Source organism: Carassius auratus, chromosome 16, assembly GCF_003368295.1.
Source record: "Carassius auratus strain Wakin chromosome 16, ASM336829v1, whole genome shotgun sequence".
Taxonomy (NCBI): domain Eukaryota; kingdom Metazoa; phylum Chordata; class Actinopteri; order Cypriniformes; family Cyprinidae; genus Carassius; species Carassius auratus.
This window is the reverse complement of record NC_039258.1, coordinates 24,458,642-24,482,791: the sequence shown is the minus strand read 5'-3', so window position 1 is coordinate 24,482,791 and position 24,150 is coordinate 24,458,642. Positions and strand designations below refer to the sequence as shown.

Sequence of the window (24,150 nt, the reverse complement as noted above, 5' to 3'; positions counted from 1 at the left end):
GTGATTGAGATGATCGTTGAAGCGTGCGAGTGTATTACATGAGTCTGCAGATGTGACCGCAGTGTGTCGCTCGAGAGATTTTCTGGATGCGTTTACTACAAGAAATCCATCTTCAGAGGACAAATCTGTAAAGATTTAAACGTCTGTATAAAGGACATAAGATATCAGTCAACTAATGTGGCATAATGAATTAAACTGAAAATGTAATTGCCCATCATCAAAACATGGTTACTTGGACCTGTACTTGTCTCTGTTCTCTGCCTGGTCTTATAATGACAAAGAACCGCGGTCTCCTTCTGTTTGTATTCTGTTGTTTGAATAGTGGGTATTTTCTGACAACAAAGTGTCTGATTAAGTTAACATCTAAACAGCTGTATGAAATTACATGGAAAAAACCTTCAGAGCAAATTGCTGCTTATGTAAATGTGTGTAATTGGGCCACATCTCTTTTTATCCGTTCTGCAACGAGATGTTTGTGAATTAAATGAAAACCGAGGTTTCATGCAGGTTTATGTAGCTTAAATAAACAGAGCTGATCTTCAGAAATGCAGTGCAGGGTCGGAGTTCATCAGCACGGTTTTCATAACGGTTGGATTAACTACAGCTGAGAGGAAGAGATCGTTCAGGATGCTGTGACATGCAACGGAATAAGAACTATGTGCGTGTGATGGATAACATTGTCACCACACAACAAACAGCAGAAGAAAGTTCAGGTTTCATATTTAACTGCGAGGACGTTTCTGACACTGGCCTATTTTAAAAGTCCAGGCAGCCTAATAAGACAAACATATCAGATACTGGGTCTATGGTGGAGTGTTTTCTTTGTGTCTGTTTCGTTATTGAAAGCATGTGGTGAGCAACATATGGAGCAGATGAGACTCCTCTCAGAGAGAGTGAAGTCTAACGGCTGTTATTGAGGTCTTTCTTGCTTTTAGCGTGTCAGAACAACGGTGAAACTGGATCCCAGGTGTCACACATGCTTCATGAGCACAGGTGAGTAAACAGCAGTATGCAAAAGACACACAGAGCTGTGACCTCCTTCACAGCCCTTTCATTCCCTGAGCGCAGACACGTGTGTGTTCGGCCGTTTCATCCTGACTAAAAGCTTTCAGATCAGTGAGAAGTCAACACATCTTTTGAGTCGTCTGCTTTATTCAGTTCATAACGAATATCACATGAGAACTCCAGGTTGTGTATCGCAGGCATGGAGAAGACAGAGTTTGCCTGTGAATTGTTTTGCATGTTCAGAATTGCTGACATTGGATGTGCTTTCATGACTCTGAAGAAAAATATCTGAAATATGTGATGTGTTAGAGGGCTGACAGATCTGAGTGAGAATTGAGCCACTTTGGTTTTCCACTGTGGGACTGATGACAGAGCTCCTAATACAAACGTGTTATGTTTCATATATAGACAATGCTATCTTTGTTTTCTACAAATGTTATATACAATAAGATATCCAGGTTACAGATATAAGTGGTTGAACATACTCTAGGTCTCAATACTGGACACACTAACCTCAAGAACCGTGGCTATCAACAAATGTGATTACATCAGAGCACAACATATAACTAACATAATGACAAAACTATCTTTAAATGAGGTCAACAAAACAATAAGACAGCAACTGCATAATTCATTCATCCTGCAGTGCATGCTGGGAGCTCTCAAAGCCTTAACATTTCAGTAATAAACTATTTGTTCAGACAGCAGTTTGACTAGTTGGGACAGCATTTGGGGTAATTCTGTCGGTCTGCAGTTTTATTTCACAGAGAGATAGCTCCAGGCTGAGAACGGTTCCTAACCGTGATGTGTTGAGCTCAAGTGGAGAAGCGGTGGAATGAGTCAGTGCTAGCACATCTTTACAGTTCGCTTTGTCTCAGGAGCTAAAAACACTAACTTACTGCTGGCAGATAGTTTATTTCATGAATGCTTCAGTCCTGATTCCAACTGAAGTTGGGTCATTTAGCATGAAAAGTGCTCAGGAAACTCCAGTTACCCGTCAAGTGATCCGTCGAAAGGCCAGATCTCAAACTCTCTCCGTCATCTTTACATGATTTAATTAAGGTCTCACTCTGCTCCTCTGTGAGTCACTGTTAGCATTTCTTTTCCTGTGGCCTTTGGACCTGAGGTCGAATTACTGCAAAGTTCAATGATAAACCAAATTGACATTTCATTTACATTTCATACTGGTAGGCCTCTCTGTGCCGTGGCCCCGGGGACCCGTGTCCATTCCTCTGGTCCCCACGCTCGGCTCCTGCTGGGGGAGATGCGGGGTCACGTAGAAGCTCATCTCCTGCATCTCATTCAGGTTACGGTGACCCCGCGGTGACCCCGCTGCACACAGATGAGGCAGCAGGTGGAGAGGTCTGGAGGAAGCACACACAGCTAATCACGTCCTGTGGGAAGATCTGCGTCCCACACTGCTCTTCCTCTTCCTCGGGGTGTTTCTGGAAGTGTTCTTGTGTTGGAGCAGGAATCTGCTGTGGTGGCAGAGAGAAGGATCAGACGGAGCACAGGAGATTCAGCACCAGCCCCTGGGAAATATCCTGCAGTAATTGAAAGCCAGCCTATGCTGAAGATGAATTTAATGATTTCATATTTACAGACAGGCTTTGCTTTTTACTCCATTTGCATTTATTCCATCATGCTTGCAAATGTAGGTGATGTGTAATTTCCCTCTGTGCGTGTGATTTCTGTGGGTCCACGGGTCAGTCGATTCTGTCTGATTGGAAAGCTCGCAGAGATCTCCTCGAGAGCGAGTTTTGATTATTCAGATTATTCTGTGTGTTTAAAGCAAACAGACCGTGTGTACAACTGGTTTTGTTTGTTTGTAGGGAATATCACACGTGTAACAAGATTGGGAAAAATCCTAGAAAAGTACAGAAATGATCAAATTGTCCATTTATTTTCCCCTCAGACCTCAGAAATTAAACCCGATATCCAGTTGTGCTCATGAATATCTAGTTGATATACTACTAAGAGCCTCCAACAGAGCAGTTGTGTTCCTGAATGTTGTTCCTCTGTATCAGCCCAACACCTGCATGGCACTGATTCAGGACGGACCGGTCACACCAGAGAGATGATATTGATCAGATTCACTGGATCCGTGTGAGACGCTCTGCTCCAGGTCGTGTCTGGCGTGTCTGGCGTCTGCAGTTGTAGTGTGACCATCAGTTTATTTATGACAGGTTACCAGTCTCACCTAGATGTGTCCGTCTGTCAGAGACCTAAGTGATATCCAAACCCATGACTTCTGTTATTGTAAGGTTAATGGTTCCACACTATGCAGATGTCTAACTTTCCCTGTCATGCAGTAAAACACTTTAATCAGCGAGTGAGAATGTGTGCCTTTAAGGTGTGTTTAAATCTCCTCTCCGTTTAAAGCGCTGACATTAGAGCGTGAAGTTTGAGGACGAGAGGCGTTTGAACCTGGATCTGTTTTCACGAAGCCTGAGGAGTTCATGAAGTCACGGAGGATTCGAGTGTGGAGCACCTGCAGGGCAGAGAGAGAAGAAGCAAACACAGGTCTGTTTTACAGAGGAAGGAGACACCGGTGAGACGGCGTGTTGATGAGCGCTCCTGTGAGGATTCAGAGTGACTCTGTGTGAATGTGTGAGCACTTAAACACTTCTGCATGTGTGTTCAGGTGTGTCACTGGAGCGTGTGTGTGTGTGTGTGTGTGTGTGTGTTTAAAGTGTAAATCCATTTGCGGAACGATGATTGTTTTTCTCATGCCTCAGATGAGCCAAAAAGGCCTCCAGCAACATTCAGTTACACTGAGCCTCGGTCTGGAAACTGGATCTCCAGGGATGGATCTGACTGTGTTTGTGCACTCTTTAGTGTTAGCAGGCATTCTGCGCTCCAGGACTGATCTCTGGAAGACACAGGTGTGTGTGGATCTCGTCTCTGTGGTCTGCAGCTCAGAACACAAATCATCAGTGGTTTGGTAGTAGAGAGGATCTGCGCTGAATGCACATTTCTACACAAGCAAACCCCACATACGTTCTAGATCAATCTGGATGTCTGTTACTGCTGAATCAGGTTGTGGCGAGAGCACTGTGGTGTTGTGTGAGGAGGAAAGAGTGATTTGGCCTCATCGTACACATCAGTATGACACAGCTATAGCTGGGAATCTGATGGAGAATAAAGCTGGTGTTGTGTCTGAACCAGAGTCAGGTCTTATTCTAAGCCTGCTTCAACCTTCAGCTCGTAAAGAACGAAAGATAATGATGATGTCGTCTTACACGGGTTATTGCAGCTTGTCCGTTGAGCTGTGACGTGTCTAATGATGACATCACACTGGTCATCAGTGGACCCTGTATCTCATTTCTGAGCTCTTCATGTAATGTGATCATGCAGTCAAGTTCAGTTGAACAGTTTCTCATGTTTGTGTGGAATAGCTTAAATTGTGTCATATTCTGCTGCATGTTATTCACATTTTCATTAATTCCAGTAAAGATTAAATATTGAGACTGTTTGCATTAGTCTCTGCTTGTCTTTCTTGTATTTTGGGAGTGAAGACCTAACATTTCTGCTACACAGCTGACCTGAATGAAGTGTTTCTGTACGCTCTCCGTCCGTCCGATGTGTCTGAGTCCTGTACGCTCTGCAGTGATCCTCTGCCTCCTCTGTACAGCTCTCAGTACACTCAAAGAGAGAGATCCAGAGCACTCTGTTCCACATGACTGACCCGTCCGGTCGCTTGCGGAGGCCGATGAGCTGCCCGGGCTAAACGCAGTGATAGCAGGGGTTAATGGTGGCTCTCTCGACGCTCAGCTAATTGAAAGTATATATTAGGACCCCAGAGCCTGGGCTAATGAAGCTTGCACCGCTCCAGTGAAATGGTAAACTGATTGCTTTGAGCGCTTGATTATTTTGTGGGCTGATGGTGAAGTCCAGGGACGGATGTTTTCAGCAGCTGCTTCTCTGAGAAACTGAGGGCTTGAGCACACGTCTAATCTACATGACTTGGATTGACCTTTGAATATTTCCAGCTCTAGCTTTTAAAAGCGTCAGACAGATGCATCATGGTACGGTGAAAAGACTTGCTGTGTAGTGTGCTGCTTATGATCATTTTTTGGAAAGCAATCAGATGTCCTTGAAGGGAAACTTCATTATTTCATTCATTATTCTGTGTTTTAAATGTAGTTAGTGACCTTTGCATCCTCAGATTTTTTCAACTATCATTTACTTTTATAGTCATTGCTACTCAGGCACGAGTCTGTCCTTCACACATCTTTCTGGAAAATACATCAGTGACCACTCTTCTGCTGATCCCTGACAACAGGAGGGAAAATATGACCGGAAACAGAGATGTGTCACACGTGCGGTCAGTAGAAGAGCAGAGGACACATCATGCCTTCACCGGAGCAGAACGAGCACCAGGAACTAGTAGGACTGTTCAGAGAAGCTACCTTTAACAGTCTGAGGAGCCGAGTGGCCTGGCATCTGTTCTGCTTCCTTCATTTGTGAATGAGTTTTCTCTCTTAACACTCACACACTTTGATGCAGCTCTTTTGAGGGAATTTTCCACCGTGCGCCTGAAAGCCAGCCTCTGTGAATTCAGCGCTGATCAAACCGTGTGCTTTCAGACGAGCTTCAAGATGTTCCCCATGTTGGAGAGTTGAGATGTGAGAATGTGACCCTGGGCTCAGTGACCGCAGGAGAGAAAGAACAAACACGACACGTATGCGCTCCATGAAGTGTGTGAACACCAGTGAAGGTCACTTTCCACGAGTGTAAAAGAGTGTGGAGTGAAAGCGCAGAAGTGAGGCCAGCAGGTGACACACAGACAGCTCAATGTGCTGCTTTAATTAGAAGAGTCTGCCCCCCCCCCTCCCCCCCCCCCCCCCCCCCCCCCCCGAGAGAAACAGACCACACGGCTGGGGAGGAGAGCAGACCGCAGCGCTCTGTGTGTGTGTGTGAGCGTGTGTGTGCGTGTGTGTGCATGTGTGTGAGCATGTGTGTGTGTGTGTTTGAGCGTGTGCGTCTGTGTGTGTGTGTGTGTGTGTGAGCGTGTGTGTGTTTGAGCACGTGTGCGATCGTGTGTGTCTCTGTGTGTGTGTGTGTGCGTGTATGAACGTTAGGGTTAAATTGAAATGCGCTTGACGTGAGCTTTACTGTCTGTGTGTTGCTCAGATAAATTCTCGTTCAGGGTTCATATCGAGAGAGTTCTGTCTGCATTAGTGTGTGTGTAGACCGCTGCTTCTCCTCTGTGTGACGCTGGAGCCGAGTGTGTGCTGTACAGAGAGCTTTCTGGATGGATCTCTGGAGCAGTGCATGTGAAGCCCTCAGTGCTACAATATAATATGCTGTTATACTCCATATAGCTTCATATACAAGTCAGAAACTAAGCTTTTTTTCCACAGGCCTATCCAAAGGGTTAATGGTCCCAGCTAGTGATCAACTGTAAAAATAACAAATTTTACCTCTTCCCAACAGGGAAAACCACAAACAATGAAGAATGCATGATTATATGGTGTCATGCCTTTGCATTCAAAAAATGTCATTATAATGGAAGTCAATGGGGCAAAAACAGCCACCAACAACAAATGAGGGAGAAAAAATTAAATCTAATGCTGCACAAAAACAAAAAATGCATCAAAAGCTAATGTTGCTACTAATCTTTGATATGCCCAAGACTGTTATAAAGACTAAAAAAAAAAAAGTAATTATGTGTGTTTTAAATGACATCATTTATGAACTTGGCAGTTAAAGAGTTAAAATCTTGGATTTTAAAAAAAAACATTTGGTAGTTTTGATCAGGACTGAAGTTGATTAACAGATTTATGCAAAATGAATTGAGAAAAAATATGAATCTGACACTTTTACAGCACTTTAATTGAGTGGATGTTTTCATCCCGAACATAACGAAAGGCCAGTGAATTTGAACAATGCACAAGGGTTAAATGACCATCGCCGCTCTTTATTAGCTCTGTAGTGTTTCGTCTCTCTTTCAGTGTGTTTGTCTTCCCATATGTACAGCTGAACACCAGTTCTCTCGCTCGGTCGTGCTTCTTCTATCAGCTGTTATTAGGTGTATGTATGCAGTGCAGAGAGATGACCTCACTACCCTCCTCTGGAGACGGGGCGGGAATATGCCCTTAAAAAGCTACAAGTTTTGAATGTTTTAAAATACCACAACCATATCAAGCTGCTGTTTTTACTGAGAAATTAAATGTATTAATTATTAATTATTATTATTAAATAACTATCTTATAAATATATAAATCTCCAGTTAAATCAGTTTATTTGGAGTGTGCCGAGTGTCTCTACTCTTGCTACAGCTGGTTAGTGTGTGTGTCCAGGAGACTCATCAGGTGTGATGTCAAGACCTTTTTATACTGGCATTAGGGCTGTTTAAATGAGCTCCAGTAGTTAAACTCTCGTCCATCACGTTGTCTGATTAGTGGAGCTGTAGAAAAGAACATTGTTCAGGAATCAGCTAAAAATAAAACCGAACTAAACTTGAGTCAAATATTGAATCACTCTGTTACCTGGAGAGTGAAATGAAAAGGTTTAGTTCCTGTGAATTGGATGGTGTTCTCCTTCTCTGAGGAGGTTCTTCAGGTGGATCACACCCACATCAGTGCTCCACATCTCCCTCCGCTCCGCTCCAGAGACCAGGACCCGGGGCACTGATGGGGAGCAGGAAGGAGTTCATGTTTACCTTCACAGATTGCCTCGTCTCCTCTTATCCCTGCTGCTTTTGTTCTAGCAGAGTTGTTTGCGTCTTCATTTCACCGCGAGTGTTCGTGTACATCTGTTGTGTAAATACACCGCTCTGAAAGCAGCTTCATGCCGGGAGAAGGATTTCACGCCGGCCCACACCTTCAGAGCCTCCACAAACAAAGAAAGTAGAATAATTCACTGCAGAGAGTCAATTCTTTTCATAAAGCCTAGCCCCACACTTGCCAATCTAATTCAAAGTTTGATGATATCCAGTAGCTTTTAATTAAATAGATTTAAGCCCCGCTGGGAAACGTTCTGCAGCAGGTTTAAGTGCAGGTAGGAATAAAGAGTAAACACACACAGGAAGTGAAGGGCAGTGTTTGCTCTTAGATGAGCTCGGTCTCATCACACATTATCTCAAGATTTATTATTTAATTGCATTATTGAAAAAAATGTATGAAAGGCTGGACTGTAAGGCCATAAAATAAATGTAGTATTTGACTGAGATGGTGTTGTTTGCATTTACTGTTTTCATATATAAGTATTCCTTACTTGCATTATGATTGAATTCTAGACAAACCGTGAAGCCCTTTTTGTCACGCTGTCAGGAGTGACATGAGCAGATCACCCTTCATTAGTCTGAGGCACAGGAGCTTTCTGTGGGGATCTGCTGGTGCTGCCCAAGCTCAGCTCATTTGAGTATGAAAGAGTACCATTAGATTCCTCACTGCTCTCAATACACAAGCACAATGTAGGAGGACATGCAGTGTTTTTGAGAAAGCTTACTTGATCTATTCTTGCAAGACCTGCCATTGACCCAGGATAATGGTGCTCCAGCCACGAGGACGAGCTTCTTCCATCTTCATGCCAGACCGTAATAGGATCCACTGCAGAAACAGGGGCCAGAAGGTTCTGGCACAAGAGATTGATGTGCTGAGGGATACAGGAGAAACTGTTTTACCCATCCACCAAACCTTGACCCCAGAACACATAGCGGGACCTCTCTGGGCTTCATGAAGCTCCTATTACTGTTCGTTCTGGAGCAGAGTTCGAGACCGAGCACCAGAGAGTGAGTCTCAGGTCGCAGTTTATTTTCATTTGATTCAGCCGAGAGTCAGGTTTCTGTTTCTGGGGTTGCTTGGCTACATTTCTCCTTCCTGCGAAATGTGCCCTTTGTCATGTGCTAAAGCCATTATTTGTGCACTTCTCATTTGTTTTGTGTGGCCTTTGGACATTTAGAGGCTCGTTAATGCTCACATAGCCTCAGACAATGTGGCACTTGTCACTCGCACTACTTTGTTTGCAATTAAATGTCCCCATTCTCTTTTGGCGCCATGGTTCACATGAAATGACCAAACAGTCAGGGTCTGCTGGGTTGGTGTGTGTGTTTCTGATTGGGTGGCTGATTAACAAACAAGACCCTGTTTGTTTGCCAACGTGTACTGTTCCAGCGTCTAGGATGCTCAATGTGAAAGCAGTTCCTGTGGCGGCTGCTGTTTATATTCCTTCAGTGCATCTCATTAACTGCTTTGCAACATTTGCACTTCTGGATCTGCTCCAGGTCGAGACCTCGGCCTTTCATGTCAGTGTTTTGTAGTTCAGGGCTGGGGCGTTCGCTTGGCTGTAACTGACTACACAGCCTGAATGTAAGGGACGGGAGCTGCTGTGGGCTGTGACCGTGACCCCGGGGGCTTTCCATGCTTTCTAATAAGCCCAAAAACAGAGTGGAGTGCAATCATGTCCAACAAGCCAACAAAGCATCAAAGGACCTCCATCTGCCAGCACACACAGGCAAGCATTGTGGGATAGCAGACGCCGAAAGAGTCTGCTCGCTTTAGAGAGGATCCAATTCAGTCACTGGCTTTCTTCTTTTCTTTAGCCTGTTTTTCTCCACAGACGGATGGAGAGGCTGAAGAGCTGGGAAACATAATGGATTTGGAGGGAAGTAGTCCATCGCGCTGGCTCTCAGTGCACTTGCTGATGAGCTTTCAAGGCTTCTTCACTCCAGACTGGAAGATGAGGAGTCGTGAAGTGTGTGGTTCCTCTAATGCACTTCTAATATGCTGTTGTGTCATCCTGAGATCAGTTATGTTCCAAACTAACACAGAATTATTTCTTAAGGAAGGGCCGTGTGCACTTGTTCCAGTAGTGGACCAGAACCTAATGGACCTAATGCCCAAAATGTGTCATATCAAGAACAGTGACTTGCCAAAAATCTTGCTGCTTAATTGTTTTTCTTCTGTTCATTTTGAATGTCTCAGTGCCGTCTCTGCGTCTGGTTCTTCTTGGGTGATGGCATGGAAATAGATGTAGGTGTCCACACTTGATAGCTTCATGATGCGTCTGTGTTATTTTTAAGCTTGAAAGCTCTGCCTGAAAGTCTCCACTCATTCATATGATAGAAATAACAAGTGAATTCTACAAAAAAGCTTGATCTTTGTGTCCCATGGGTGAAAGAAGTAGATGAGAAAATGCCTTTAACTGGTCTCAGGATGTCACATGAAGGCATCCTCGAGTGCACAAGTGTTCAATATAAAACCATTACTTTATTGGTTTTGCTGCTATTCTGTTTGTTCTGTTCTTTTTTTTTCATTCTCAGTCAAATTGTGTTATATGTTTTCCACACTGCTCCTTCGGCTCCTACTCCCTGTGGGTCACACATCCCAGAACTGACCGTCTTCCATCATATCGGCTCTGGGTCGAGTAGTTTCACCTGGATCCCTCCATGTCCATCAGAAACTCATTAATGCATACAGGTCATCGTGAATATTAAGGACAACGCTTGAACGGTCATCTGCCAGAAATATAAAGAGAATCGTAATGCAGTGAAGAATGAGCATTATGGTGGAATAAGTGTCGATAAATATATATGAGTGGAGGCGAGAGCGTGGCTTTCAGTAATATCACGAGGAAAGAAGATCTAACAGATATCAGAAAATACAGAGGTTAAGTTTCATTGATGGCACAATAATTTTAGTCATTTCCTCCAGATCAAGAGTGAGAACACACATGCTGTACGTTAGTTTCAGCATCTTCAGTCTGTTTCTCTAGATTTATTTTATTAAATGTTTATAACTTTCCATAATGTTTCAAATCATCTGACCTCTTCGTCTTCAGGATTCATGCACGTTATTAGCTGATGAATGTCAGCCGTGTTTTCTAAAGTTGCCACATGATGTTTGAGTCTAGTACTGACCATACTGAACTTCCTGTCAATAGAGCTGCTTACTTGAAAGCCAGCTTCCAGATTGATTGATTTTTCTGTTGGTTAAAGATCAGTGCACAAAGAAATCAATGAATGGATTCCTTTGCAGAGCTCCTAATGTAATCAGACCGGTGGCCGGTGGTCGATGGTTGAGGAGATGTGTGAGAACACGATCACATTCACTAGCTGCAGTCACTGTGTTGTGTTGCACACACCGTTTTCACACTGCTCCACACGGTGTATAGGATTGTCCTCATGAGGCTACTCAAGTGCTGAAAGATGTTTTACACAACGCTTCTCATGTTTATATCCTCATCACACGGTGTCTCTTGTGTGGTAGGGTTCCTGGCATCACTATCGCCACAGACATCATCTGTGGATTCCCAGGAGAGACGGACGAGGACTTTGAGCAGACGATGGAGCTGGTGAGACAGTACCGCTTCCCCAGCCTCTTCATCAACCAGTTCTACCCTCGGCCTGGGACTCCAGCGGCCAAGATGGAGCAGGTTCCAGCGCACGTGGTGAGACGACAGGCAGATTTATTAGGAATTAAAAGCACATTAAAAATACATTAATGTTATAAGTTGAGATTTAGGCTACAAGAAATATAAAAAGGAACACAGCTGTAAAAAGCCGCTTATTTATTGAAAGTGTTTGCAAACAAATGTTATCACACTTTTGTTCATAAAGCAGTAGGCCTACTTTAAAAAAAAAAAGGGAGCTCAATACACTGCTTTTGAATTCTTTATTAGTTTTGTGCATAACAATGTGATTAATTGCATTTTATTGCAGACAATAATGGGAGTTAATTGCAAATACAAATTTTTATCGTTGCCCAGCACTACTAAAAACTCTAAGATTCATATTTGTTAATTTTCTTTTGCAATCTTACACTTGTATTAACTTCTCATTTAGCCGTTCATACTGTATTCGATGAAGCAAGCTTTAGTCGGAGTGTGTCATATCTTACCGTTCATGATAATACCAGTATATGTTTTTACATGATATAAAATCATCTGTCCTCAAACGTCCGGCTTGTTTCTTTTATAGATGAGCTCTAATGGAGACCGGATCCGTCAGATCCATCATGGTGTTTTTGGAGACACAAACGCCTGTGTCCTGTGTCAGTTTTATCCTCAATGTCTGTTTATTTCTAGAGCACGGTTTAAAACAACTCCTAGTTAAACAAAGTGCTTCACATTAATACATATAGAACAACATTCTAAGCAAAACATAGCAAAATAATTGAAAGTGATTTAATGAATCTCTGTAATGCACTAAGTGAGTTTTAACTAAGCCTTAAAATCTGACAGTGTTTTAACAGATGTGATAAACCATGGAAAACTATTCCACAGTTTAGGGGCAGCACAGAAAATGCTGAAGCCCGTCTCATTTTAAGTCTTGCCCTAGCCCGCCTCTGATCAGATGATCGGAGAGATCTCGATGGGTTGCGTAAGAGCAACAGATTTGACCGAGATATAAAGATTTAAAACAATTAAGAGGATCTTAATGTATTTACTATAGTGGACAGAAAGACAAAGAAAAGACATTAAAATTGGGGTTCATGTTTTCACACTGGTTATAGGGAGTTAGAATCATTCACTGCAGTCTGGAATTGAACTACTGGTTTCGTCTGGTCAGAGGAGAACTGACCCCAACTGAGCCTGGTTTCTCCCAAGGTTTTTTTCTCCATTCTGTCACCGATGGAGTTTCGGTTCCTTGTCGCTGTCACCTCTGGCTTGCTTAGTTGGGGTCACTTCATCTACAGCGATATCATTGACTTGATTGCAAATAAATGCACAGACACTATTTAACTGAACAGAGATGACATCACTGAATTCAATGATGAACTGCCTTTAACTATCATTCTGCATTATTGACACACTGTTTTCCAAATGAATGTTGTTCAGTGCTTTGACGCGATCTGTTTTGTTTAAAGCGCTATATAAATAAAGGTGACTTGACGTTCAGGGGCATGTGTGATAGCGGGTCATGGTGGTGTTGTGGTGGAGCTCGTGTGTGTTTGCTGGTGTTGCAGGTCAGTTTCTCTCTAGCAGCGGGGTCAGGGCTTCTGAAGGTTTAGTCTTTCGGGACGTCCCAGACCCACCTGGCACCTGCAGCCCTCTTCCAGACCCTTCAGAGCGGGTCAGCTCTGCATTAATAACTCCTCCAGATGTGTGTCGGGAGCTCAGCACGTTCAGTCTGTCTCAGAGCAGCCGCTGTGGGGTGATGGATGGCCTGGTGTTATCACTCGGGCCGAGCAGATCTGGCACACCGGAGGAGATGGGAAAACTGGGAGCCTCCAGACTGGCATAATTACTCCCGAGTGAGGGAAGCGTTAGCGGAGATAAATTGGCATGATCTCCAGGAATGTTGCTCTTTCCAGCCGGACAGGTGTTTACCCTGACAGCCCGTCTGCCTCGGAGGCTCTCTTTGACCTGGGGAAATTAAGGCAGCTTCCTCAGTCAAAGTTAAGGGGATCTGGATTCAAAGCTTCTGCCAGTTCTGCACAGGAACCGGTGAGGAATACCCAACACATGTGAAAACAAATTCATCTTAAAATTAAGACAGATGGGCAAGGCCTGGAGCGACCGATGCAAGCTTCACGGGGAAAACTGGAACAAAACAACAACTAAACTGATGTCGCTCACGATCAGACCAGAACAGACTCTTCATTTCTAAATCATTCAGCCAGACCCCCGTCACCATGAGAAGTGTCCCCTCAGATCTACAGCGTGCTGGTTATCCGTGTGACATCTCAGACCGCTTAAAGAGCTTTCTGATGGGAACAGGCAGTGACATCACTGCACTTCCTGTGGAGGAGAGAGCTCAGCACCACGTGCAGACGAATCTGTGTCTCACATTGTAATGAAGAATGGAACATTAGCTTTAAAACAACTCATAAAGTTTGTGGAAATAAAAATATCTGTCAAGGCTGCAGTAAACTGATCAAAAGTGACAGTAAAGACATATATAATGTTGCAAAATATTTCTGTTTCAAAGAAATGTAGTTCTTTTGATCTTTATATTCATCTGTGAATCACACTTTCCACACAAACATTGTGCAGCACAACACTGATAATCAGAAATGTTTCTGGCGATGGTGGAAATGATCTGATGTGTGACGGTAGCAGCACCAAAGTCAACACACACAGGTGAAGACTGAGAGATGAGTAAACAGTAATTCACTTTAGATGAAAGCATCTTCCAAATACCCAAATGTAAATGTGTTACCTCTGAACTTTGGGTTGCACGAACACGTATTAGATCAAAAAAGAGTTTTTCAGTTAAAGCAATGGGATAAAACTTGAGGTTGAAGTTGCATGCATTGCATTGTGGGATAGAGTATTCCTGACGGTGAGCTCTGTTTCGTGCTGCTGGATGCTGCGTCCAGTACTCTGCAGGAGCGTGTGTCCATTACATCACGGATCTGAGTCCAGCAGATGGACAGTATATGAGGTGCCATCCTTCATCGTTGTTGTGGTGACAGATGCATGTTCAGTTTGGATTTATGAATAGCATCATGTCTCTATATGATCTCCATCTGCTGGAGATGTTTTCACACTTTGTGCAGAGCCAAGCAGCACACGATCACAATCAGTCACTGATCTGGAGACGCTCGTCTTCTACTGTTGAATATTTATATCCATGCAGCGGCCAATACACACGTTTAATGAGAACGACTCCTCATGTTCCTGACAGAGCTGCAGTTAACTGTCTTTATGTCCTTTATGATCTAGCCTTGCTGTAACTCCTGTCACCTCTGACTAGGACTGGAGAAATGGCCGATTCACTTTTGATTTGTAAACGTGCAGTACATGCTTATGTTAATTCAACAAAACCACAAAGAAATAAATGTACGGTAAACACACAGAACAACCACCTGAGCCGACTCCACGCATCACCTCGACTTGACCTGTGTTTGTAGCCGGGGTCACAGCCAGACTGATCAAGCACCTCACTTTGGGCCGGGCGCGTGCACCAGAAGAAACGTCTGTATGAAGCTGGAAGCATCGGTTTAGCTGATCACATCTGTACCTGATTGGAGATCCCTACTCTTTACTGTTATCACCGGCATGAGTGTCTAATTCTAATCTTTGGTAATATTTCTGTTAAAAATCAGGATTCCTAGATAAAAAACAAATGTAGTTGTGGCAATACAATCAGCCCTAGTTCTGAGGATCCTCTGACTGCTCTGTTCCTGAGTCTGTGCGAGCTCCAGCGGAGGAGGAACTGTAGGAAACACACTGATTCCCTGCTCTACAGCATCACATCATATGATTGTCTCATTTAGATCTGCTCTAAGAAAACCCTACAGTGAGCTTTGTCTGTCTTGCCCTTGGACGTCTCTGAGGCTGAGCGACGGCTTCAGATGAAGGGAGAAGTGGTTCTTTGGCTTATGGAGATGATTTTTCACCTCGGCCTGCTGCTTCGGGGCCGCTGTGATCTCAGGACCCCGGCCCTAATAGACTGAAATATTGAGTTTCTCAAGGTCACTCCGGGGTTCATCTTTTCTGATCAAATTCCGGCTCCTATTTCCCCCCGAATGAAGATGTGTGGTTTGTGGAGTGTATTCTCTGAAGGTCTCTCGCTAGGCTCTCTCCTCTTCTGTCTGATCACACTCAGAGAGATGGAGACGCAGGGCACAGACGGGGGCATGGATTCACTCTGGTGTCTGCGTGTGATCGCAGGACGTCCGTTCAGCTGTTTACAGTGTTCTCTGTTCATCTGTGATCTGTTATATCAGATGTTCAAGAGGGTTTCAGTACTGTGTGTCTGACAGATCTCATGAGCTAAAGTGCTTCTGGATTGTAGGAATGCAATGTAGGAGAACAAAAATGAAAGATTAATCATAATAAAGTCTGTTAAAATAATCGGAATCGGACGATAAGTGTTTGTTAAAATCAGTATCGGACCCAAAAAAAAGTCCTGCGGATGCAAGATACTCTTGAATGGTGACTCCATTTACTATTTTCAGTGTAATTGAGTCTTACAGCCATTCTCTCAGATGTTTGTCACCGTTCTGATGATGTGAATCAGATATGTGATGTGTGTATTATAGAGACATCCCCACTGGCTGTGAAACATGACTTCTCTTCAACTAGACGCTGCATAATTGCACATGATTAGCCTTCCTTGAACTCGTGACTGCATTAGAATCCATCACATCTCCTCCGTGCTCAGCATTTGCATCTCATTACACATTAGGGAAGTATGAGCTTTTATCTGAAACGGAGAGGTCTTGAGGGCAAATATCCTCATTTTCTTCCCTTCAAGTGTTTGTTCTTCATTCCTCTGTCTGATGGCCTTCAGAGTTCAGACTTGATTTTGGTTTCATTCTTCAGTTAATTAACTCTGGGGTTTGTTGTTCTTTTTCTCTTTCACAGAAGAAACACAGAACCAAAGAGCTCTCTGCCCTCTTCCACTCCTACAACCCTTACGACCACAAGGTAAGAGACGCTGGGTTTTAACCTATGTTTAATATAGATGTTAATGCGGTTTCATTTATTTATGTGTGTGCATCGAGTTCCATAGAGAGAGAGGTTATTATTAAACTAAAGCTGAGATGTACAGTGATGAGTGATATCGGTGTGCTGTTTGAGCTCACGTGACTCTCTCACAGAAACGCTGCAGTCTCTGAATGCTCTCGTCTCATTCTGACACTGATCTTCATTAACCAGAGAACAGCAGATCTGTGGTCACGCTTTTAAAACACTTCCTGCTTTCAGCTTCTGTACATGTTTTCTCTCTTCAGTGGACGTTGATCTGTGTGTTGTGTGTGTATCCTGTCGTTTCTTACAGTCTGCTTATGTCTGAGATTAAAGGTAGAGGTCAGAGGTCAGAGGTCAGAGGGAAGGATCAGAATGCATCTAGGCTGATGTGAGTGAACAGATCTTCGTGCAGGGACTCCTAAACCAGATCTGTGCTCTTCTCTCTCTGTCTGAGTGTGATGAAGAGGACACTCCTTGAGTTTGTGCTCTGAACGCAGGTCAGAGGTCAGAGGTCATTCAGAAACCTCAGGTCCACATTAAAACATGATTTGAAGCTCACTGCTCGGGCTGAATGTGAATGTGAGGTGTGGATCAGAAGATTATTCTGCTGATAATGAGCCAGCTTCCTGTAAGATAAGTTTAGTGTCATTTATGCAGGAACACTGCAGAATGCTGGGATGGATCAGTCATGTATTCCACAGATGACACGTGTTAGTGTGTGTGTGTGTGTGTGTGTGTGTGATTGATTTTGATCAGATCGTGCGGTGTTGCTGTGTGTCACAGATCTGTTCCTCGTGTGTTTCGCTTCAGTCTGAGCTCATGAGGCCTGTGTTTATTTTACATTTAAATCTGAATGCATCAAGGATTGATGCTTATTTGCATAAGGTAGCCCCGCCCCCAGCCCCTCCCCCAGTCGTTAGCACAGTAATTACACATGGCCGTGATTCCTGAGGCTTTTTCACATCGCTCTTCACATACATGTTCTTACATTGCAAGATGTGCCTGGAGTAATTGTGTGTGTGTGTGTGTGTGTGTGTGTGTGTGTGTGTGTGTGTGTGTGTGTGTGTGTGTGTGTGTGTGATTGAAGTGAAAGTGACGTGACATGCACCCAAGTATGGTGACCCATACTCAGAATTTGTGCTCTGCATTTAACCCATCCAAAGTGCACACACACACACACCGTGAACACACACACGGAGCAGTGTGATGAGAGTAAGAGTCTGCTCAGTGATTTGCTGCTTCACTCCGTGTAGAGAGCCCTTGTCGAGGACAGGAGCTCTGCTGGAAATGACATCAGTTGTGATGTCACAGAGTTTCAGAAATGAGCTCTGTGTGTGTGTGTGTGTGTGTGTGTGTGTGTGTGTGTGTGTGTGTGTGTGTGTGTGTGTGTGTGTGTGTGTGTGTGTGTGTGTGTGTGTGTGTGTGTGTGTGTGTGTGTGTCCACACGACTGGGGCTTTGGGTCGTGCTGCTGAAGGCTGTGCTGAGAGCGAGCGGCTCTGGCTGTGTGTCCGGTGTAGCTGGGGTCAGCGCCAGGCAGCGCTGGACAGAAATGAGCCTTGCTTTTGTTGCTGGAGATTTTAATGTGCTTCCCTTCATGTCCCTCACTTGCGCTAAATCTCAATTCATAAGTGATTTTCTGAGATTTCTTTTGTTGTTGTGTTGTGTTTGCTGGGATCACAACACAACACAACGGTCTCGTTTCTTGCAGCACAAACCTGATGAATTAATGGTAATAAACACTTAGCCAGGTTTAATGTCAAGGAAATCGCTTGTTTATCTTGATTATTATATTTGTTGTTGTTTTGTTTTTGAGTTGTTACAGCAGCTGCACACATTGAATCAGAAGGTTAATGAGTGCTGTAGCGCAGTCTTTTCTGTATATATACAAATTAAATGCATGACAGTCATTACAAAGATCTTTATCATGTGTTTTTGAGGTGTGTGTGTGTACATGTTTTTCTACTCTGGTGGGGGCTCAAACCTGAATACACACCAACTCTTGGAGATTTGTGTCAAGATGGGGACCTAAATTGAGGTCCCAAAGGGGAAACAAGCTAGTAAATCACAAAAGTATTATTTTTTTTAAAATGCACAAAGTTTCCTGTGAGGGTTAGGGTTAGGTGTAGGGTTGGTGAAGGGACATAGAATATACAGTTTCTACAGAATAAAAACCATTACACCTATGGGATGAACACACTTTACACAAAAACACACGTGTGTGTGTGTGTGTGTGAGAGAGAGAGAGAGAGAGAGAAAGAATTGTGTGTGAGTGTGTTAGCATGAGTGTGTGAGAGTGTATCGGTGTGTGTCTGTGTGTGTATCGGTGTGTGAGTGTATCGGTGTGTGTCTGTGTGTGAGTGTATCGGTGTGTGAGTGTGGGCATGCGAGTGTATCCGTGTGTGAGTATCAGTGTGTGTGTGTGTGAGTGTATCGGTGTGTGAGTATCAGTGTGTGTGTGTGTGTGTGTGTGTGTGTGAGAGAGAGAGAGAGAGAAAGAATTGTGTGTGAGTGTGTTAGTATGAGTGTGTGTGAGTGTATCGGTGTGTGTCTGTGTGTGTATCGGTGTGTGAGTGTATCGGTGTGTGTCTGTGTGTGAGTCTATCGGTGTGTATCTGTGTGTGAGTGTATCGGTGTGTGTGTGTGTGTGTGTGCGTGTGGGCATGCGAGTGTATCCGTGTGTGAGTATCAGTGTGTGTGTGTGTGTGTGTGTGTGTGTGTGTGTGTGAGTGTATCGGTGTGTGAGTGTGGGCATGCGAGTGTATCCGTGTGTGAGTATCAGTGTGTGTGTGTGTGTGTGTGTGAGTGTATCGGTGTGTGTGAGTGTGGGCATGCGAGTGTATCCGTGTGTGAGTATCAGTGTGTGTGTGTGTATCGGTGTGTGAGTGTATCGGTGTGTATCTGTGTGTGAGTGTATCGGTGTGTGTGTGTGTGCGAGTGTATCCGTGTGTGAGTATCAGTGTGTGTGCGTGTGTGTGTGTGTGTGTGCAGTGAACAGGCATGAAGAGGCTGATATTGTGTACAGATGTATAATGAAGGCAGGAGCTCAGTGTTGGGCAGTGATTTATGTGATCTCTCTGCAGCCAGATGGCAGTGAGCATGGCCCATCAGTCACAGTCAAAGAGTATTGAGCAGAGTACAATGTTGTGTGTGAGCAGCGATCGGCCCGGGACACAGCAGCACCTCTCTGAGCTCCGGTGCGGATCCAGCTTTGTGCTTCACCACAATAAAGAGCAGATCAGCTGTGAGAAACACACACACAGATGTCTCCACAGTTTGTTCCTCACACACGCCTGTGTTGCCCATTCTTTAAAGTGTAATTGAGTCAGCAGCAGTTTAGTTTAAAGCTCGTTTATCAGCCCACTCTGATTTCCTTCATATGACCAGATCTCATCGGTTCACTCCTGATTCTCAGTACTCTGAATCCAGTGTCTGATGGACTCTTCATCATCGCTCTGTGATTGACCTCTGTTTGTGGTCCTGCTGCTGTCTCAGAGGCGGTGGGGGGAACTCATCTGTAGTTCAGCTTGATTCGCAGCTCTCTCTTTATTAGTTGTAGTTTGTCGTTTGACACAGATCTGTCAGGAGCTCAAGCACTGAGGCGCTCAGTCTCCTGGAGGTTCGTTTTAATTACAGCTGGCTTTATCACTAAGACTTTTTAATTGGATCGGTAATCTTTGCTTTCAAATAAAAAATTATGAGTGGTTGAACTAATTTGGCAATTAATTAGTGCAATTAATTAATAACCTATTAGATTTACCCAAATGAGTGCAAAGGCTTTATTAATCAAGTTGTTCTTGTTCTATACAACTCATTATTTTCTCAAGAGGTCTGAGATCACATGACCCTTCGGCAGCAATGCAGGCATAGTTTTCAGGACAGTCACAAACTTAAGAACACAGCTGGAACAACTCACCGAAAAAAATGACGGACATTGAAGAAAGGCACAGGAGAAATAACAATTTGGGTGCTTCCTCAGGGCTAAACCTTCCAGGTGGATCCCTTCACTGTAAGACCATGACATCGAGACCGACCGAGCACATCGCGTGTATGGCGGAAGGAAAAACTCTGATCGGACGCATACTCCCATCTTCTTCATGACAGGTCACCAATCCTGAAGGGTGCTCGGCAGGTGTATCCGGTGAAAATATCTCCTATTTTGCCCCGTCTACACCATAGCCTACCCATAGACGCACATCCTAAACCGTAGCCTACGCTGTAACCTGACGTGCACCTCTCCAAAAATCGAACAGTGCGCCAATTCTTAATTGAGTTACCCAAGTTACTTAAGTTTTGTGTGTTTGTGCACTTTAATATTTTGTATTGTTACACCTTCTTGTATAAAATAAAACGAAGCGTAGAACAAGTGTCTTTTCATTTATTATACAACATAGCATTATACATCAGTAGTTGTCAGCGACAAACAATGTTGATCTGCTGTGATACAAATCCTTCTGGAGATTGAAAGAATGCCATGTCTTTTTTCTGCTCCGTTATCTCCTTTTTGTAGTTTTAAATAAGTATATAATGATTTGATATTTATTTGCCACCATCACGGCTATAATACTTCTCCAACGAGCCTCTTCTTCTTCGGCTTTGGTCGTGGTCTGCAGGACAGACAGTAACATGCTCGTGGACACTGCACACCAGCGGTTTGAGTGTGTACTGGACGTCGACGCAGGAGTATAAATCAGCCTTAACTGCCCTGAAGAGGACAATAGCAACATGGCCATGGTCACTTCTTAATCTCTTCTTGGAATCTTGCCCTTGTCCTGTATGCTGGTCCACTGGTTGGTAAATAATATTGACTGATTTTATATACCGTATTTTTCGGACTATAAGTCGCACCTTAGTATAAGTCGCATCAGTCCAAAAATACGTCATGATGAGGAAAAAGACATATATAAGTCACACTGGACTGTAAAAAAGTGAAAGTGAACATTGTCACATTTATTTAGAACCAAGCACCAAGAGAAAACATGACTGTCTCCAGCCGTTAGAGGGCGCTCTATGTCTTCAGTGTAGACTACAGGAGAACTGAGCAGCATCGAGTGCCCTCTCGCCGCTGGAGACAGTCATGTTTTATGTTCGTTCATTTCTCTCGGTTCATGTCAAATTAAAGCTGCTGTAGGGAACTTTTGACGCTCTAGCGTTTAATAAACAGAACTGCTTGCGTCTTGCGGAAGAACATCGTAGCCGGAACTACTTCTCTCTGTTTATGTCTATGAAGAATCACAAAGGTACTGGGTTACTCCGCCGCGGTACCCCCGAAGCAATCTAAAATAGTCCGAATATAAACACTTATTATAGGTGCACCCTAGTGATTCAGGACAAGCTAAAAACACGGTTTGGAAAATGGATTCATGGTGTACTCGCTTATTATATACATTTTTCTACATTTTGAACACAAACAAAGTTACGGACCGCAGCTCTGATTGGTTGTTTTTTTACCAGGAGCGATGGAGTTTCTGCAAATGGTAATAGGACACTGGGAGGAGCCAGAGGAGCTTGATTTATACACAGATTATCTGTCTCATATTCTACTGTCAGGACATAATGACAGGTTTAACAAATATGTAAAAAATACATTTTTTACAAAAGTTCCCTACAGCACCTTTAATTTTGACAAATAAGTCGCACCTGACTATAAGTCGCAGGACCAGCCAAACTATGAAAAAAGTGCGACTTATAGTCCGGAAAATACGGAATATATATTGTTTAAAATATATTCAGTATTCTATTTTTTTCGGGCTAATTGAGAGCAGGTTGGAACATTATGTTTTTGGCTCACTGGGCCTTTTTGGTGATATGTCTTGCACTGAAGTGGACTGGTCCTGCATCAACATGTGTTTCTTTTGTTTATGTAGACCCACACTCTCGGGTATGTGCTGTCTGCTTTGGATTTTGTACATAGTTGTCTATTGTTCCTTTTTCTTTCTTTTTTTTCTTTTTTTTCCTATGCCCATCAACAGACATCAATACTTTTATTTATTATGATTTTCTTTAAAAGGATTATGCATCTAGATGGATTGGTGTGTAGGATATATACTAACGTCTACATGTTACTGGCAGTAGTGCATTGCTTTTGTGTTGCAATATGAGCACACAATGCATGATCTAAATATATCATCACTGAACATGAATGGCCTAAAGTCTGCTATTAAGCGTGCCCGTATATTAGAATATTTGCACCGCAAATCGATTTCCTGTGCCCTATACAAGAGTCCCATTTAAAACAATGTGATGTGACACATTTTCAAAACAAATATTACAAACTGGAAGCCTTCTCTTGTTCTTATAATAAAATGAAAGGGGTGCTTATCCTGGTGGATAGGAGGATGCATTTAACTATTGAACAGAACGGGGAATGATAATGAGAGTAGATTTTCTTTTATACTCTGAAAAATACATAATGACAGGTTTGCATTGGTTTCCATTTACTGCCCGAATGAGACAGACAAATATTTCCAATATATTACTCGAGCAGCTGATTGTCTTTTAGTGAGGGGTGGTGATTTTAATGCTGTCTTAAATCCTGCACTGGATAAATCTCATCCTGATACTACAACTAACCCATCATCTAAGATATTGAATCAATTTATCACAGAACGTAGAGAATCCAGAATACTTCATCAAAGGACTTCACTTTTTATCTAACAGACATGAGACTTTTTCTAGGATAGATGGCATATTTCTCAGCCCATCTCTAATTTCATCTAACTCTTCCGTCTCTATATTACTGATTGTATTGTCTGATCACTCTGTGGTGTTCTGTAATGTTCAGCTTTCCAACATTAAGATCAAGGCCCCTAGATAGCATCTTAACACATCATTACTAAATAATCAGACATTTATTAATTTGCTTAAAGATCATGTAAAGGAGTTTCTCGAAATTAAGAAATCTTGTGATGTAGACCCTCAAATATTGAAGGAAATGATGAAGTGTGCAAAGCGAAGATTCTTTGAATGTTGTTCTTCTGCTCTCGCTAAAGCGAGCCATTTTATACAATAAGAAAATAAGATCCAATTATTAAAAAAATGTAAAAAAAAAAAAATCTAATAATTTCTGATCAACAAGCTACACGACTGTCTTCCTTGAAAAAGGAATATGAGTTACTTTCACAATCGAAGGCAGAGTTTATTTTACACCGGACAAGGGAATAATATTATTTGGAATCAGAGAGACCTAGAAGGCATATATCAGTGCAATAAAATCTTTTTGGATGACCAGGTCACCACAAATCCTAGGTTAATTAATAACATATTTTGTGTTTTTACGCCCATCTGTATTAAACCGAAACTGATTTTGATGAGTTTGTAGAGAGTACTTGGGTAAATTAGAACTGCCTCGGATCACACAGATGGATGAAGACTCTTTGGAGGAGCTTCATGAAGCACTAAACAGCCTTCAGAAGCACGAATCACCAGGCCTAGCTCCTGAATTATATTTAGAAATATGGGATATGGTAAGGGCTCTCATGCTTGACATTTAATTTTGCAATCGAGTATGGTACATTTCATAGAGTCCAAAAACGTATTTGATATCACTGCTTCTTAAAAAGGGTAAAGATCCGTTATCACTCATCCCATGGGATCTAAAAGTTTGCTAAAACTCTTGCCTTTTGCATGGAAAATGTAATTGATGACTTAATCAAAGAGGACCAAACCAGTTTTATTAAGGGACATCACGTGTCTGATAATATGCATTGACGGTTTCATGCAGATTCTCTTCTAAGCCCTGTGCTGTCTTTTCTCTTGACTCAGAAAAAGCCTTTGACAGG

At 43.0% G+C, this 24,150-nt stretch overlaps 1 protein-coding gene across 1 annotated transcript in view; it reads left to right on the top strand.

Moving 5' to 3' along the window:
* Positions 1–24,150, top strand: part of LOC113116593 (threonylcarbamoyladenosine tRNA methylthiotransferase-like) — a 157,639-nt gene that overhangs the window by 99,411 nt on the left and 34,078 nt on the right. Inside the window, exons 8-9 of the mRNA XM_026284832.1 lie at positions 11,220–11,400; positions 16,267–16,329. Of these exons, the coding sequence (XP_026140617.1) occupies positions 11,220–11,400; positions 16,267–16,329 (244 nt within the window). The remainder of the gene's footprint in view (positions 1–11,219; positions 11,401–16,266; positions 16,330–24,150) is intronic.